Consider the following 16488-nt stretch of genomic DNA (forward strand, 5'->3'; position numbering starts at 1 on the left):
GGAAAATTGCTCTGGCGAACCCTTTCAAATAACTCCCAGCAAATCACGGTGGCCTACAGACAACTCCTTTTCTGCTCATTGGCCGACTGCAATCTTCAACCACTCCATTCCTCCCGCCTCTCATTGAGAGCCAATAGGAGAGATGAGATCTTCGTAACCTAGCGTCACCAAGTACAGTACTTGCAATTGGCTATTGGAGCTACATATCGAGAAGTAGGCGGGGCCATGCCAGCCGCCCTATATAAGAAGAGGACAAAGGCGGCGCGCCGCCTGTGTCATCCGCCATCTTGTGCGAAGCAAGGTGGCATCCACGTTCCCTGAACGTCTTCTCCGCTTTTGCCTCGACCGCCCCTTGATCACAGACATGTCTCGGGACCGGTTCCGAAGCCGGGGCGGTGGCGGTGGTGGCTTCCACCGACGCGGAGGAGGAGGCGGCCGCGGCGGCCTCCACGACTTCCGCTCCCCGCCGCCCGGCATGGGCCTCAATCAGAATCGCGGACCCATGGGGCCCGTGCCGGGCCAAGGTGGCCCCAAGCCTCAGATCCCGCCACCGCCTCCGCACCAGCAACAGCAGCAGCCACCGCCTCAGCAGCCGCCACCGCAGCAGCCGCCGCCGCTTCAGCCCCCGCCGCACCAGCCGCCCCATCAGCAGCCGCCGCACCAGCAGCCGCCGCCGCCGCCACAGGACTCATCTAAGTCTGTCGTTCCTCAAGGACCCGGTTCGGCTCCCGGAGTAGGCAGCGCCCCTCCGGCCACCGGCTCGGCGCCGCCCGCCACACCCCCGACCTCGGGGGCCCCCACGGGGCCAGGCCCCACCCCGACCCCGCCGCCCGCTGTCACCTCGGCGCCCCCAGGTGCGCCTCCACCGGCTCCGCCGAGCAGTGGGGTGCCCAGCACCCCCCCTCAGGCTGGGGGCCCGCCGCCTCCACCACCTGCAGGGGGCCCGGTGCCCGGGCCTAAGCAGGGCCCGGGACCCGGCGGCCCCAAGGGCGGCAAAATGCCAGGCGGGCCGAAGCCTGGCGGCGGCCCGGGCCTAACTACTCCTGGCGGCCACCCTAAGCCACCGCACCGAGGTGGCGGGGAGCCCCGCGGGGGCCGGCAACACCATCCGCCCTACCACCAGCAGCACCACCAAGGGCCGCCGCCCGGAGGGCCCGGCGGCCGCAGCGAGGAGAAGATTTCGGACTCTGAGGTGAGTATCAACCTGAGCTACGCGTCGGTTTTCCTAAGATGGCGGCGGCCCCCCTCCCCACCCTCCATTTTGTCGGAGACCGGAAAGGGCGCTTGCGCGCGGGAGGCGGGAGTGGGTGGGCGGGGCTGCGGGATTGAGGGGCGGACGGCGCGGGTCCGCAAGCGGCATCCCTGGGGAGGCCTCCGGGCTGGCAGAGGGGGGCTTGAGGAAAGTTTGATGGGCCCTGTTAAAGCTAACGGGTTCTGGGGTCCAGAGTAAAGAATATAGCGTGAAATTTGGGATTGACGAGATCGGGCGATTTTTTTGTCCTAACGCGTAGCCACAGGTTTCGTCGTTGACAACAGTTTTAGTCGTTTTAATAATACCCTTTCACCCTTTTAATTTTTGTCCATTGTAGTTTTGATGCTGTCAGAGACGTTAGGTATAAACGGTTGACGAGGTTCCTGATACAGAACCTACTCTCTGGAGAGACCTGTCGTCTCAAGAGTATTCTGATGGTTTAGGCTCTTTAATGTTAGAGAGTGATTATTTTGGAAGTTCGGTTAGGCATGTAATACGATCTTTAAATGCAACAGAAGAGCAACCCGATTGGATTGGTAACATATTCAGTTTGGGGAAAAGACTATTGCTTTTTCCTACTTGCAGAGGTACCTTGTATTTGAAAGTCGCCTTTTTTTTTATACCAGGGGTTTAAAGCCAACTTGTCACTCCTGAGGAGGCCTGGAGAGAAAACTTACACCCAGCGTTGTCGGTTGTTTGTTGGTAATCTACCTGCAGACATCACGGAGGATGAATTCAAAAGACTTTTTGCTAAATATGGAGAACCTGGAGAAGTTTTTATAAACAAAGGCAAAGGATTTGGATTTATTAAGCTTGTGAGTTTGGTTTTTGTGTTTTTCTGGTGGACTTCTCTTTTTACTACTACATAGTGTTTTTTGAACCAACAATTTTATAAAGTTTTCATCTCTCACAGAAAAGTTGTAGCTGCTGTGTAGTGCGTAATACTTAAAACGGGGGATTGTGTGGGTAAATGTCAGGGAAGACTTCTTGGAGATAAGTTGAACTGAGCTGGCAGAAGATTAGGATTGTGGGGTTAGACTTGCGGCAATTTTAGGGTGGGCATGAGCCAGTTTTGAGGTCATTAACTTTGAGTGTATATCTTGATGGTTGCAGGAATCTAGAGCGTTGGCCGAAATAGCTAAAGCTGAACTTGATGATACACCCATGAGAGGTAGACAGCTTCGGGTTCGATTTGCCACACATGCTGCTGCCCTTTCTGTTCGAAATCTTTCACCTTATGTTTCCAATGAACTGTTGGAAGAAGCCTTTAGCCAGTTTGGTCCTATTGAAAGGGCTGTTGTAATAGTGGATGATCGTGGAAGATCTACAGGGAAAGGCATTGTTGAATTTGCTTCCAAACCAGCAGCAAGAAAAGCATTTGAAAGATGCAGTGAAGGTGTTTTCTTACTGACAACGTAAGTTTTTATGTTTATCTTAGTAACTCTTATTTATTAACATTTCGAAGAAATTGCAATAAAGCTGGAACGAAATTAAGATGAAACCATTTTTGTTGCTAGAACTCCTCGTCCAGTCATTGTGGAACCACTTGAACAGTTAGATGATGAAGACGGTCTTCCTGAAAAACTTGCCCAGAAGAATCCAATGTATCAAAAGTAAGAACAATTTCTTAAAAGTACAAAGGAGAACTTGTTCTTTTTTTTTTGTTTTAAACTTTCAATTTTGTTTTGGGGTATAGCAGATTGACAGTGTTCAATAGTTCCAGGTGAATGGCACATGGACTCAGCCATACATGCAGATGTATTCATTCTCCCCCAAACTCCCCTCCCATCCTGTTTGCCATATAGCATTGAGCAAAGTTCTCTGTGCTGTACAGTAGGTTCTTGTTGGTTATCTATTTTAAATAATAGGAATGTGTGCATGTCTTACCCAACTCTATCCTTTCCCCTTCAGCAACCATAAGTTCGGAAAACTTGATAATTTTTCAGTTTTTTTTTAAATGTACAAAAATCTTAGATATGGTTGATGAAAACTTCAGGTTTCGAAAGCTAGAGGTTTTGAAGCAGTCATTCAAATACCTAGTGTTTGTTTCTGTGGTAGGTACATTTCATATGCATTCTTGTTTTGTTCTTAACAGTTGTTAAGATGTGTTGTAGATATCTGGTTTTTCAGAGTTGGAAAAATATTCTTTGAATTGAAACTGGCTTGGGAAGTGGGATTAGGACAGTGAGAAAGGTAGGATTGATCTTCATTGCCCATGTTACTGTCTAGTACCATCCTGGAATGTAAAGAGATACTAAGAATCAAGGTAATTTTTGTCTTCCAGTGTTTCTTAGAAGTGAGAAGCCAGTGGAAGGACCAGTGTTTTTTAGGGGATATCAGATACATACATTTCTTGTGTGCATCCATAAATTGGTTCATATTTAAATATTGTCAGGGAGAGAGAAACCCCTCCTCGTTTTGCCCAGCATGGGACATTTGAGTATGAGTATTCTCAGCGGTGGAAGTCCCTTGATGAAATGGAAAAACAGCAGCGGGAACAAGTTGAAAAAAACATGAAAGATGCAAAAGACAAATTGGAAAGTGAAATGGAAGATGCCTATCATGAGCATCAGGCAAATCTTTTGCGTCAAGGTAAAATACCTTCTGAATTTTGCTAGTAGGATCATTTGCCTTTTGAGCTTACTAGAATTTGTTAATGTGAATCTATAACAGAATTTTCCAATGTTCAGATCTAATGAGACGCCAGGAAGAATTAAGACGCATGGAAGAACTGCACAATCAAGAAATGCAGAAACGTAAAGAGATGCAATTGAGGTACAATTTTGTTAAACCTTTAAGTGTTAAGTGTACCTAAATTTTGCAGGTGAGTCTGTTGAGGTACAGAGATGTTAAATACTATGTCAGTGTTGGTTTAATGCTTAAATTGTGAAATAGAGATTTCTGTTACATGGCTCATTTACTTTGTTGGAATACATTTAGGGCTTTTTTTTGTTAGTCGCTGTCCCAACCTTCCATTTGCTGTAATGCTGTTAAATAAACTACTAGTTTGCTTCAAGTTGAATTTTTTTAATGTGCATAAAAAACTTTTGTTTTCATACTTGATGAATATTTCCAGGCAAGAGGAAGAACGACGTAGGAGGGAAGAAGAGATGATGATTCGTCAACGTGAGATGGAAGAACAGATGAGACGCCAAAGAGAGGAAAGTTATAGTCGGATGGGCTATATGGATCCAGTAAGTAAACTTTGGCAATGTAAATCGGAGTTTTCTACAGAACTTGTGGGTATCTAGGGTGCAGTTTTATTCAGTTAAATATGACTTTCCACATGGTAGCTGTTCTGCCCTTTTTTTTTTTTAACCTAAGTGTTTATGATTGGTGTGCCTTGAGTTTTGCCTTCTTGGGTGGGCCAAAAGATTTCATTGGTTAGGAAGAAGCTTGCTTTATAGGTTTCTTTGGCGTCTTTTTTAAATTGCCTAATTGGGTTTCTTTCTTTAAGTTGAAAACAATTTTTGTTAAGCTTTGGAAATTTGGTAGTTAAGAATGCTTGGTATGGGTTTAGTACAAGAGTAGTAAAGGATTTTTTTTTTTAATTTCAGAGAGAAAGAGACATGAGAATGGGTGGTGGAGGAGCAATGAACATGGGAGGTAAGAATGAAAGTTAAATTAGTGATACTAATGAAGGGCAGTATTTTGATTGAATGGTAACCAGCATTTTTGTTTCCTAGATCCCTATGGCTCAGGAGGCCAGAAATTTCCACCTCTAGGTGGTGGTGGTGGCATAGGTTATGAAGCTAATCCTGGAGTCCCACCGGCAACAATGAGTGGTTCCATGATGGGAAGCGACATGGTAATGTATCTTGTGGGACATAGTTCAAAAGGAAGTTCTCATTCTCACAACTTACGTGTGTGTGTTTTTTTTGTTTTTGTTTTTTAAGTAGGTGACTGGACTTTTAGTTCCCCTATCGTGTAAATCCGTAATATTGATGAATACCTTGGCAACATAGAAGAACTCAATGTGGTAACCTCACCTGATAAGGTTGCCAACAAAAAGTCAATACTGTTAGTAGTATGTTGGGAGTTATCTTTGGCAATAAGTAGACTTAGGTGCTTTCCATTATATTGCTTGTGTACTTCTGCACAATAGCTCATGGCAAATCCAAATTCTAAATGTTAGATACTGATTATTCTACATCCAAGTGAGAGTAATCAAATGGCAAGCTGTCATTCATTAAGCTGGTATTTGCCATAAGTGTGAATCAGACTTGTTTGTAGCTTGTAGCTTTAGGCATGTTTTAGCAATGTGTAGGACTTTGACCTACATTTGGTGTGACTTTATCCATGAAAAGGGAATTGTTTAGTCTTCGGACTCGTCGTTTCCCTCCTTTTGGGCCTGTCTTTAGGTGTACTTTCTAAAATAAATGGACATCTCTCTTTTGCTACAGAATAGCAAAAGTCAGTGTTATTTTTTAGCGTACTAGTTGTGTGCATTTGATCTGAACCTTCTTGATGGGGTCATATTTTAGCTGTACAGATAGCCTGTCAGGATCCTTTAGAACAACCAAGAGAATTGGTCTGAATGGTGATATCGGGATTTTACAATCCTTAAAGAAGTGAATTGGCTGTAGAGGTGGGTTTGGAGAAAAGTGCTTTGTCACAACTGAATTGAATCTAATTAGTTCATCTACAGTCTTTTGGCAAAGGGAGGGAAGCTGCAGCATATAGCTCACTAGATTCATTGTGCAAATAACAAGGATTTAGAATGGGGCCTCATCTACTTAAGGCTTTGAAGATTAGAATCATAAGTAGTTGGAGGGTTAAATGTAGCTGTTAGCTTCAAAATGAATTTTAAAAATAATGTGGGTTATATTTTGGTTTATATGCTTCCTAATAGTCAGATGTAGGTTATATATCAAATTTGTAACTAATCTGACACGATGTTCCCACAGTTCAGATTCTACAGTCCTTGTGACATGTAGCTCCTGGATTCTAAGATGATGTGGTAACAAGCCCCCAAATTTCCTTTTCACCTTTTAGAGATAATACAATGTGCTGAAAACCTAAAATTGTTAGGATTTTGAAATAGTTTGAAGGATTAGGATTTAGTCTTAAGTAGCCCTATAGTATTTTGTAGGAAGCATGTTGAAATTATTTATAATAACAGTTTTAAACCCTGATGCCTTTTTTAATTTCTGGGGGGTTTTGTTGGATTTTTGTTCTGTTTTGGGGTTTTGTTTTGTGTTTTGAGCAACACTCTTAATAATTGGTCTGCTTTATATGAATTTGCAAGATGGTTCAGGCTGCTGTGCTTGCATACCTGTAGGGTTACTCTGTTTGGGATCACAGGTTTCTAGGACTAGAATTCACCTAAAACTAGATGGAATAAAGGCCTGCTTTATTGCAGTCAGTTAAGCTTGGTGTTAATGCTGTTTGGGAGACACCCGAAACACGGAATCATAACTGTCGGGACTTTTCACAGACATAAGGGAAAATGAAAAGTTGGGCTGTTACGAGGGTGGGCTGTATGTTCAGTTAATTTGCAACTATAAAGAACAGTACTGTGAACATAATTTCTCTGGTTTTATGTAGTGATGGCTGTGAAGGTGATATACTTGGAGAGAATATGGCAACACTTTTAAATCAAAATTACTGTGCCGGTTAAGTGACTAAACCTATTAGTCTTCTATTCTTTTTCTTTTTGTAGTCTGGTAGCATTTTATTAAAAACTTTGAACCTTTTAAGATTTCTGCAACTTAGCAGATGTGTCTTAAGATCTTGAAAAGCACAAGGTTTCTTATGCAGCACATACCACTAACTGGTGAGTAGGTCTTTGTCACTTCATTGAGTGAATTGAATCTGTCTGGTTGGGCTTGTTAGGCTTACTTGGAAATTAAATTTCCTGTTCAGACCTTGAAAGCAAGAAGTTTGTAAGCTTTTCAGTGGGTTAATCTGATGTGAAATTTCTTAAAACTCATTTTGGAATGGGTTTTCACATCTGCACTAATTCTTAAATTTCTTAGCACTACAGGGAAGATCTGTTCTTTGAAACAGGTGTATGAGAATGGCTCAAGTGGGAACATACCACAAGGCATGTGTTACCGTAAACTAATTTTCAAATTACCCTTTTTTCCTTTCTATGTTCCCGGTGCCTGTGGATCGACTCATTGGTGATTGTATCGACGAACGTTGACTACGGAACCTTCTAAAATATTTACTTAACACACATGGACATCAACTACATATAATGAACTGTTGATTACTGTTCCAATAGCGTACTGAGCGCTTTGGGCAGGGAGGTGCGGGACCTGTGGGTGGACAGGGTCCTAGAGGAATGGGGCCTGGAACTCCAGCAGGATATGGTAGAGGGAGAGAAGAGTATGAAGGCCCAAACAAAAAACCCCGATTTTAGATGTGATATCTAGGCTTTCATTCCAGTTTGTTTTTGTCTTTTCTTGTTTAGATACCAATCTTTTAAATTCTTGCATTTTAGTAAGAAAGCAACCTTTTTATGGATGTTAGCAGTTTATTGACCTAATATTTGTAAATGGTCTGTTGGGGCAGGTAAAATTATGTAATGCAGTGTTTGCAACAGGGGAATTTTTTTTTTTCCTTTTCTTTTTTTTCCTTTTTTTTTTTTAAACTGTATAATGTCCCTCAAGTTATGGCAGTGTACCTGTGCCACTGAATTTCCAAAGTGTACCAATTTTTTTTTTACTGTGCTTCAAATAAATAGAAAAAATAGTTATGATATTGATCTTCAACTTTGCCATTCATGCTTCTATGCACATTAGGCTAGGTATTCCACTTGGAAAGCATAAGAGTGTCTAGGCCTTTGAATGGCATATGCCATTTCTGGGAAATGTTATTTGTAGGCTAAGTATTGCTTTCTACTTATAAGTACCCCCTTGTTTTAAAAAGAAGAAATGCTTATTGAAGTAGTTTCATGATTTGATTTGTTTGGCAAGGAAGCAAGCTGGTGCTAAGTATTTTTAAATGGCTATGTAAGCAAAGCTGAACTGTAAATCTTCATTCAGGAATGTGTATCAAGATTATGGAATGGGTGTAAGACTTGATAGGGGGAGAAAGTGGGTATGACTTAAATGGATCTTTTATGGCCCTATGATCTATTCTTTCCTTGAAAGTTTCTGAAGAAAAAGTGGAAAGATCATTTTGTTGCATTCCTCCATTCTTGTTTTTTAAAAAACGAGTCCCAAGCCCTACAAACGGCTTGTATTGAACTTTCATATTTGAATTAAAGATTGTTAAACATGAAGCCTTTTCATGTATTACTTTTAAGTGATTTATAAAGGTGGAGTTTAGTGTGAATAATTCAATTAAAAAATAAGAGGTATAGTTAATCATGAAGTAGGTTAGAAGTGTATATACTTGTACTCTTTTACATCTCCTTGTGCTACTTCTATTGGGCAAAATCTGTAGGACTATGGAGAAAGCCTATTCTGTTTTCTAAGAGCTTGTAGTGACTGTTAATAACACAGGGTTGCAGAGAACCATTGTTACGAAACATTTTTGTTTTTCATAGTTTCCTTTTGATGTGGCACAAAATCTGGAGAGAGTTGCTCGTGCTACACGGTGCAGATGTTCCTTTCTCCCACCATAAAGCTTTTGGAGTGTTTCGATGGTGTTGTCAGTTTAACGTCAACTTCATTGACTCTCCTTCCATCAGAGACATTTTGACTTACTAATGAAATAGTTTGTTACTGGTGTCTGTTAGTACATTGGGAACACCTGCTTTCCCAGTGTATATATAAGCAGAGGAACAATTTCCTAAAAGTAGGAAAAGTAATTGAATGGTTTGGCTTTGATTTTCGCTATGTTTCCATTCAAATTTGTACATTATAGAACTCTTACTGTGGAATGTCTTCCTCCTTTTCACCTCTTAGTGTTAATTGGCAAAAGTAAAATTCTAAATCAAGTCTTTGTTTAAATGCTGAAGTAAGTTTAGTATTGTGCCTGAGTACAAAGGGAAACCTATAGTTGAAACAGCTCAGCACTGTGCATAGGGAACCTGTTAATAAATACTAGTGGAGTATAAAGGCATGCCACCAAATTCTGGTTGTGTGACTGACAGGTACCTGGTGTGGTAATTAAGGGAGAGAATCTCATTAGAAAATGTTCATTATTTCTGTTCACCAAGTCACTTGGAAATGAGTAGTTCTATCATAATTATATCATAGGAAGTTTTGTCCCAAGTCATTAATTGGTGATAATGTATGAGATTTTCTGTACTGGAAACAAGGGTCTTGATTTGAAAGGAGTCCATTACAATTTGAATTGTATGGTAGGGACTCCCGTTAATGATAAGAAAATAAGGGGTGTTCATGGGACACCCACAGAGGGTGAACTTGAATGTGTGGGTGGGGGCTGGGGGGGAAATGGGAAAATCTGCCTATAAAATTAATGTTTCAGTTTATTTTTCAGATTACATGCCTTTCTTTGTAAGGGATGCTGGCACAGACCCCTAAAATAAGCTTTTCGTAGTACTGTACCTTTGAAGAGTGGTGAAGGATGCTAATGGATTATCTCCTGAAAGTTGTGGTTTTGATAGCCTTACTGTGTAGAATTGCTAAACATTGTTTAGCAAGTAATGTTGCTTAGTTTTAACTAAGTTTTGACTTCTATCACTGAAATAGCAGTGTATCAAGGGTTGTAAGCTACTCAGACTTTCAACAAGTCTTGCAATGTATATGATAGCCTAATGTGAATTTAAATCATCTTAAAAAGTAGATTCCTAAAAGCTGATTTACGAAACTTGGGGTGGGAAAGGGAAGGTAGTAGTTGAGAGGTATTTTGGCCATTCTTCTCATTTAAAGAAAGCACCTGCCCCCATTTCCTCTTCTCCACTTTCTCTCATAATTTTAAGAGGAACACTTGATTGTTTTAAAACTAACTGCTCCTTTTATTACTCCTTATCTTTAAAAACTGCATTCTCTAAGAGATCCCAGGGTATTTAGTAGGTACTTTAGAAACTTAACCCATTGGCTCATGTTTAGTGAAACCATAATCCTCTTCGCTTAAAACACTAATTAAACTTCTAAGAAGTACTGTAAACCCCACCACTCTTTATTAGATGTATTATATCACTAATATAAATAGACAATAATTTGGGAAATTGTAATGTTACGCCTGTGCAATTTTTGTAAGTGGCATATCATGGCAGATAAAAATTTAGATACTTGGCTTTTCTTGGGCAAGCCACTACGTTTGTGGCGGAATATTCTCTGGTGTTCTTGGACTGCAATTGTGCACTATTAAAGTAGTGGCCTGCTACATAACTGCATTTAGCCAGCATTTCTGCAGTGCGTAACTGTGAGGAACGTAGTACCGCAAATGGCAATGGACATTAGGACCCGGATGTAGTATTCCTGCTTGCTCCGAGATTCTCATTGCCGACTGCATACAGGTAGGTAACAAGCAATATAATCTAACTTGGTGACTTGCTATGTACTTTTATTCCGTGGGCATTCTGACATCATACCTCTGACAATGAAATTACAGTGCAGCACCTAACACGTGTATGATAAAGCTAGCTTATATCAAAACTGTGTGGGTTTGGGTTTAGAGCTGTAATTTGTCAGGCAGAATTCAGTGCTGTTGCAGTTCTCAGATAAAAAGTGCAAACTTGAGTATTTGGTATGTATCTGATTCAGTTGTGTGGTTTTTAGTTGCATCGTAACTGAAGATAACAAACACATCAGTGGTGTGGGGGAGAGGGGACCATACCATATTTGGAAAGTAGAGTACTTTTAGCATCTTGACACAGACTGTATATAGCATGTGACAATTAGTTTCTGTTACAGCAAACTGACCTCCCCACAGGTCAGCAGTATCAATTTCAGAGTGTAATCTTGGCTATTACTCCACAGGGTTGAGTGAATTAAAACTAAAAGTAGAGTTTGGCAACGTGATTTGAAGATTTTTTAAATGGGCTCCATGGGAACAGCTTTGTTACTAACTGGGGGCATAGATGGGATTCTAACATGAATAGTTCAAGTTCTGTGATTGGTCTAAATATGTCTATACTCTAAACCTGGGGGAAGATGGTGTGGCATGTTGACTTGCCTATTGAATACATGTTGGGAATCATTTCCCAATTGTAAGACTTCGTCGTATTCTGTAGGATAACTGCAAATGTTCAGGGTAGCTTTTTGAATTTGGTTCCCTTAGCTTTTTAGGGATGAGATGTTGCAGTCCAAACTGTTCGATTACCAAAATAAGTAAGTCTTCAAAAGCACCCTCTTTGTTGTTCAGGATTTAAGATTTGCATCGACAGTTGTTCCAGACCTCAATTCAACTGAACATTGGTCTATGAACTGACTTTTAGCTAGCATGCACGAGAAATAGCTTTCATGTATAATGTTTTCTGCTCTGTAACTGGAAAGTTTGGCTTACTTCACATAAATGTTGGCAAAACTCTTCACAATTATGAGAATTTCTTTTTGTATCAAGAAAAATGGCTTGCTCTTTGGCAAGCAGTTCACATGGTGGGGACAGACTTGTAATTTTAATATGTAGTCCATTCAACCAAATGACTTGACTTCTGCTAGATGAAAGAACAAATGGTGACTAGTTTAGCTCTGTATCAGTAATACAATGTACATCCAACATAATGCTCAGTGTTAGTGACAACACTGTCACGAAATTGGCATGCAATTCTGACGGGGTTTTCCTATGGCATAATCCATGCAGTTGGTAGCCAACACTTGGCTCCCGTGGCTCAGTGATTGTTTAGAAATAAAAGATCAGGTTTATTTCTTAACAGTCAATAGCACTTTTGAGAGAATGTACTTGATATATGGACATCATTGGGTTGGGGGGTAATTTTGCCTCATTCTGCTTATTTCAAGATGAACAGGCTTTTGCACTTTGAATGAGAAACCTGTGACTTAAGTTGATTCTTACTAGTTTTGATTTGTATGTAGCTGTAATTTGTGAATTTTAGTGCAGAGGGTCTTTTTAAAAATCAGTCAAAATGGGATAAACGGGTTTCAATAGTAACTATATCCCAGGTGCTTGCATTGTATTTCATAGTCTTTTCTTATTACAAACAAAAATTGTTTTTAATGACAGTGGTTGCAAGTTCAGAGGTGTGATGCCAGAATGCGTTTTCGTACTGTTAGGCCCTTGGGAATAGATACCGGTGCTTTATGAAAGATGAAAGAAATGCAATGGGTGCTCTTCATATAAGGTTGCAAAACCTACAAAGAATGCATAATAGTCTCATTTTTCCCGATAAAGAGATGCGTGTGACTAGTTTTGGACTTTTAACCTTAATGGGGGTTGCATGTTTCTTATTGTTAATCATTGTCAGCTGCAGTGACATGATCCACAGTCCTGCATATACTGCTTTAACAGTAATGATTTTGGATAGGTTTTAGAGAGCTGGGATGTTTGTTCTGGGCCTTTATTTGGTTTGGGCTTTAGCTGATAACGTTTCAGTGCTCTGTCAGCTAGTGCAGTTCTCAAATGGCTGCCTGTTAGGGAAAGAATTCAGAGGATTTGGCTGCTCCTAATCATCTGTCATTGCTGCTAGATAATGATTGGCAATTTCTAAGACTCAACTGTGGAAATCACACAGTTGTTGGTAAACCATCAAACATAAATGTTGCTTTTGAACACCAGTGCTGAAAAGATTTTATTCAGAGGGTGAAAGGGGGGCTGGATGCAGAATAGGATAATCTGGAGAATGGAGGAAGAATGCAAAACGATATAGTATCCCTTATGGATGGTACATGTGCAACAGGGCACTATTTCATATACCCTTGGCAGTCTCTGATAATCAGGGAGGAAGAAAAACCTGGAATTTGGATTAAGGCTGATCTTTCTGGTTTTTGTGCACTGTGGCTCTGCCAGGCATATATAGTGAAGGTGAATGTCTTCTCCCTCAGAAAAACTCAGGTTCCTTGCTGTCCTGATAAGGCATAGCTTCCCTGCCATAACTTAAAACTCAGTGAGGACTTAAGAGGGAAAGAAGGAGGCAAATATATAGGATTGCAGGATAACAACTGCATTGTTGTGTACTGTGGAACGGGGAGGGCACTCTTGGAGGACTCCTGCTGAAGGTGGTCAGTCCACCTGAGAATGGAAGACATACTTGGTGGGGAGCAGGGTATGTGCTTTTCTATGAAAAGAGCCGATGTTAAAACTCATTTGGTAAGGTAAACGTTGTCACATACCTTCACATAAGGGATAGTATATTTTGGGTTGCAGTCAAACTTCATTGTGCTCAGACTGGTGAAAATGCAGTTAGGCTTTTGTAAATACAAAGAAGATACAGTTCTCATTCTAATTCAGGTGTCTACTGCTACTTCAGAATGATTTTAGATTCCACCCCCACCCCCCCATGAAGTTTCTTCCTATTTTTTATGCTGTAACTTGCCCCCAATCTTTGTTTCTGGAATTTTACTCTTTAAATTTTGAAATTAACTAGCATTTCAAATCTTCATGCCCTTGTCTTTTATATTAACTATTTCCTATTATTCTTTAGGTAAGAATGATTGATGTTGGCTGATAACTGGAGTGCTCATTCACTTGAAGTAAGCTTCCTTGAAAGTCTGCCTATTAAGGATTTGGGGGTTTGGTTTCTATTTAATGGTTAAATGATTTAACTGTGTGGGGCGAAAGCTGTTTGATTTTTAAGATGTTCACCTCTTCATACCCCTGTATTTTTGTTTTTTTTTAAATAGATGTGTGTGGGTGTGTATGAGTTGGAAAGAGAAACAGCTGGGAATATTTATTACAAAAATGTTAAACAATAGAAGAAAAAGATGGTGTTAGATCAGAAAAGGCTTGAATTTGTGGAGAAATGCTGTATTTTATGGTACTCTAAAATCAACTTCAGACCAATTAAAAAATCTCCTTGAGATTCCTTTTACATTATAAATTGTGAATAACAATTGTTTCATTACTGGTAGGGAGAATTCCTTAAGTACATTTGACCCTTGAACAACATGGGTTTGTGCTTTAGGGGTTCACTAAATGATGCAGATTTTTTCCAGTGGATACATACTACAATGCTATGTCTTACCTAAACAGTAACAATGAAAGTGAAAGTTGCTTAGTTGTGTCCAAGTCTTTGCAACCCCATGGACAGCAGTCTGCCAGGCTCGTTTGTCCCTGGAATTATCCAGGCAAGAGTACTGAAGTGGGTAGCCGTTTCCTTCTCTAGGACATTTTCCCAACCCAGGGATCGAGCTCAGGTCTTCTCCCTTGCAGGTGGATTCTTTTTACTGTCTGAGCCACAAGAGAAGCCCATAGCCAAAAAAAAAAAAAAACAAACCACTATTGAAATCCAAACCTATGCTAAAATATATATATACCTATTGATGTCAGAATAAGGTGTACATGTTAAAAATCAGTTCAGAAATGTTTAAGATATGCCAAATATGTTATCATAACAAAGTTTTATTTTAATGATAGGTGGATATAAGTTCTCAAGACGTCACACAGCATGAGCTGATCAAGAAGGAAAGCCACAACTTGTTAGACTGATGCAGTATGGAGGTTAGTTGAGATTCTTAACTCTAAACTGTCCTCAGGGACTTCCCTGTCAGTCCAGTGGTTAAGACTTTCCAATGCAGGTGGTGAGGGTTCAATCCCTGGCAGGGAGTTAAGATCCCACATGCCTTGGGGCTAAAAAACTAAAGCATAAAACAGAAGCAGTTTTGTAACAGATTCAATAAAGACTTTAAAAATGGTCCACATCGAAAAACATCTTAAAAATTGTTTTCAGAAGGAATCTTGGGTGGTGTAAGATAACTACTTATGTGGATATCATTTTAATTTCTTCTATGTTAAAACTTTTTTGTAGCAAGTATGTTTTATAACATTTACTTAAATATTTAATCTTTTTTTTTTTTAAAGTCTTCTGAGGTGTGGTAGGTCTTAACTTTAGTCTTGTTTGGCTAAAATCTCAGGAAAGACAGGCACTTAAGTTTTTAATAAAAATATATATAGCTATATTTACCTTTGCATACATACAACAATGCAGAGGAAGATGCAGAAGATTTGAAGTTCTATTTTTCATCCAGAAAACAAAATCCTAGAGGGTTGGCAATTTTAAAGGGCAATTCAACTCTGCTTTTCTGGCTAAAAAGCAGTCATAGACATTATATAGACAAATGGACAATGACTGACTGTGTTCCAGTAAAGCTTTTTTTACAAAATGGTCTGTAGACAGTAGCTTACCTGTCTCATGTAATAAAAATTGCATTTGTTCATGGTATCACGTAGGTATAAAGGGCTATCATAATCAGTTGAATTTTATTTTAATTCAGTTGAATTTTAAGCAGAAATGGGAGAATTGAGAGCTATGTCTTAAACCTTTGAAAAGTATTAGTTGCTCAGTTGTGTCTGATTCTTTGCAACCCCATGGACTATAGCCCCCCAGGCTCCTTTGTCCATGGGATTTCTCAGGCCAGGAATACTGGAGTGGGTTGCTATTGCCTTCTGCAGGAGATCTTCCTGACCCAGGGTTCAAACTTGGGTCTCCTGCATTGGGGGTGGATTCTTTAGTGCCCGAGCCACCAGAGGGTGCCAGTTAATGGGAGTGTCTTGAAGAGATCTTCCTTTTAAGAGTTTGGTTGTAACTAAAAGTTCTTGTAGAAGATGGAAATAAAATTTAATAAACTTGCTAGGTGAGTCTGGAATTAAAATTATTTGTGCTGCTTCACCCTTACTTATCTAAAGATAATCAAATACTTCTGCTACCACATTCTTTGATTAACGTTTACTTGATTGTTGCTGATAAATATTTGAGACCTTGATACCTAATTATTATGATTTTTGGAATAATTGTTTCCTTTTAATTGGCAGGATCACGTGAACTGTGTCCTGAAAACCAGTGAGGAAAAGAGCAAAGAGAGGAATCAACCTGTTGTTGAATAAAAATGTTTCAAGATGGGATTTTGTTTTGATTTTGTTTTTAAGTAGGATTCTTCTATTTTGTAGAATTTTCCATAAGTGTCAGCAACTTATTTCTCGGTGGCATTGAAGAAGTTATTTCATGTTATAAGTTTAAAACAAATTGCATAATTCAGGACTTCTATTTCTTGAGGCCTTTTTGGCAGAGCTGCTTCAGCCTCCTACCCCCCACCTCTTAATAACTAATCAACCTGATGGCCTTATTTATTCACGGGTTTAGCTGTCAGTATCTTAAAAATGGCCTTTAGGGACTTCTCTGGCTGTCCAGTGGACCAACGTAAGGGGCACAGGTTTGAGCCCTGATGGGGGAATTAAGATCTCATATGCTGCCTGGTGTG

At 40.2% G+C, this 16488-nt stretch overlaps 1 protein-coding gene across 2 annotated transcripts; it reads left to right on the top strand.

Moving 5' to 3' along the window:
- Window positions 1-252: 252 nt before the first annotated feature.
- SFPQ (splicing factor proline and glutamine rich) lies at window positions 253-16132 on the top strand. 2 transcript variants are annotated; one of them, XM_043461954.1, is made up of 13 exons: window positions 253-1192; window positions 1879-2067; window positions 2366-2667; window positions 2770-2865; window positions 3648-3844; window positions 3943-4027; window positions 4329-4446; window positions 4810-4858; window positions 4939-5060; window positions 7482-10631; window positions 13716-13764; window positions 14648-14731; window positions 16043-16132. In XM_043461954.1, exons 1-10 carry the CDS (start codon window positions 365-367, stop codon window positions 7617-7619), a joined length of 2124 nt encoding a protein of 707 aa, XP_043317889.1. In that variant the 5' UTR covers window positions 253-364; the 3' UTR covers window positions 7620-10631; window positions 13716-13764; window positions 14648-14731; window positions 16043-16132. The 2 variants fall into 2 exon arrangements, with proteins under 2 accessions (XP_043317889.1, XP_043317890.1); XM_043461955.1 differs by lacking the exon at window positions 7482-10631.
- Window positions 16133-16488: the final 356 nt, after the last annotated feature.

Source organism: Cervus canadensis, chromosome 2, assembly GCF_019320065.1.
Source record: "Cervus canadensis isolate Bull #8, Minnesota chromosome 2, ASM1932006v1, whole genome shotgun sequence".
Taxonomy (NCBI): domain Eukaryota; kingdom Metazoa; phylum Chordata; class Mammalia; order Artiodactyla; family Cervidae; genus Cervus; species Cervus canadensis.

Excerpts from the sequence above, each read along its gene's own strand:
- SFPQ (XM_043461954.1), top strand. The coding sequence starts at position 365 with ATGTCTCGGGACCGGTTCCGAAGCCGGGGCGGTGGCGGTGGTGGCTTC. Across the intron at positions 2,068-2,365 it reads GATTTGGATTTATTAAGCTT|GAATCTAGAGCGTTGGCCGA; the intron begins GTGAGTTTGGTT and ends TGATGGTTGCAG. Across the intron at positions 5,061-7,481 it reads CCATGATGGGAAGCGACATG|CGTACTGAGCGCTTTGGGCA; the intron begins GTAATGTATCTT and ends CTGTTCCAATAG.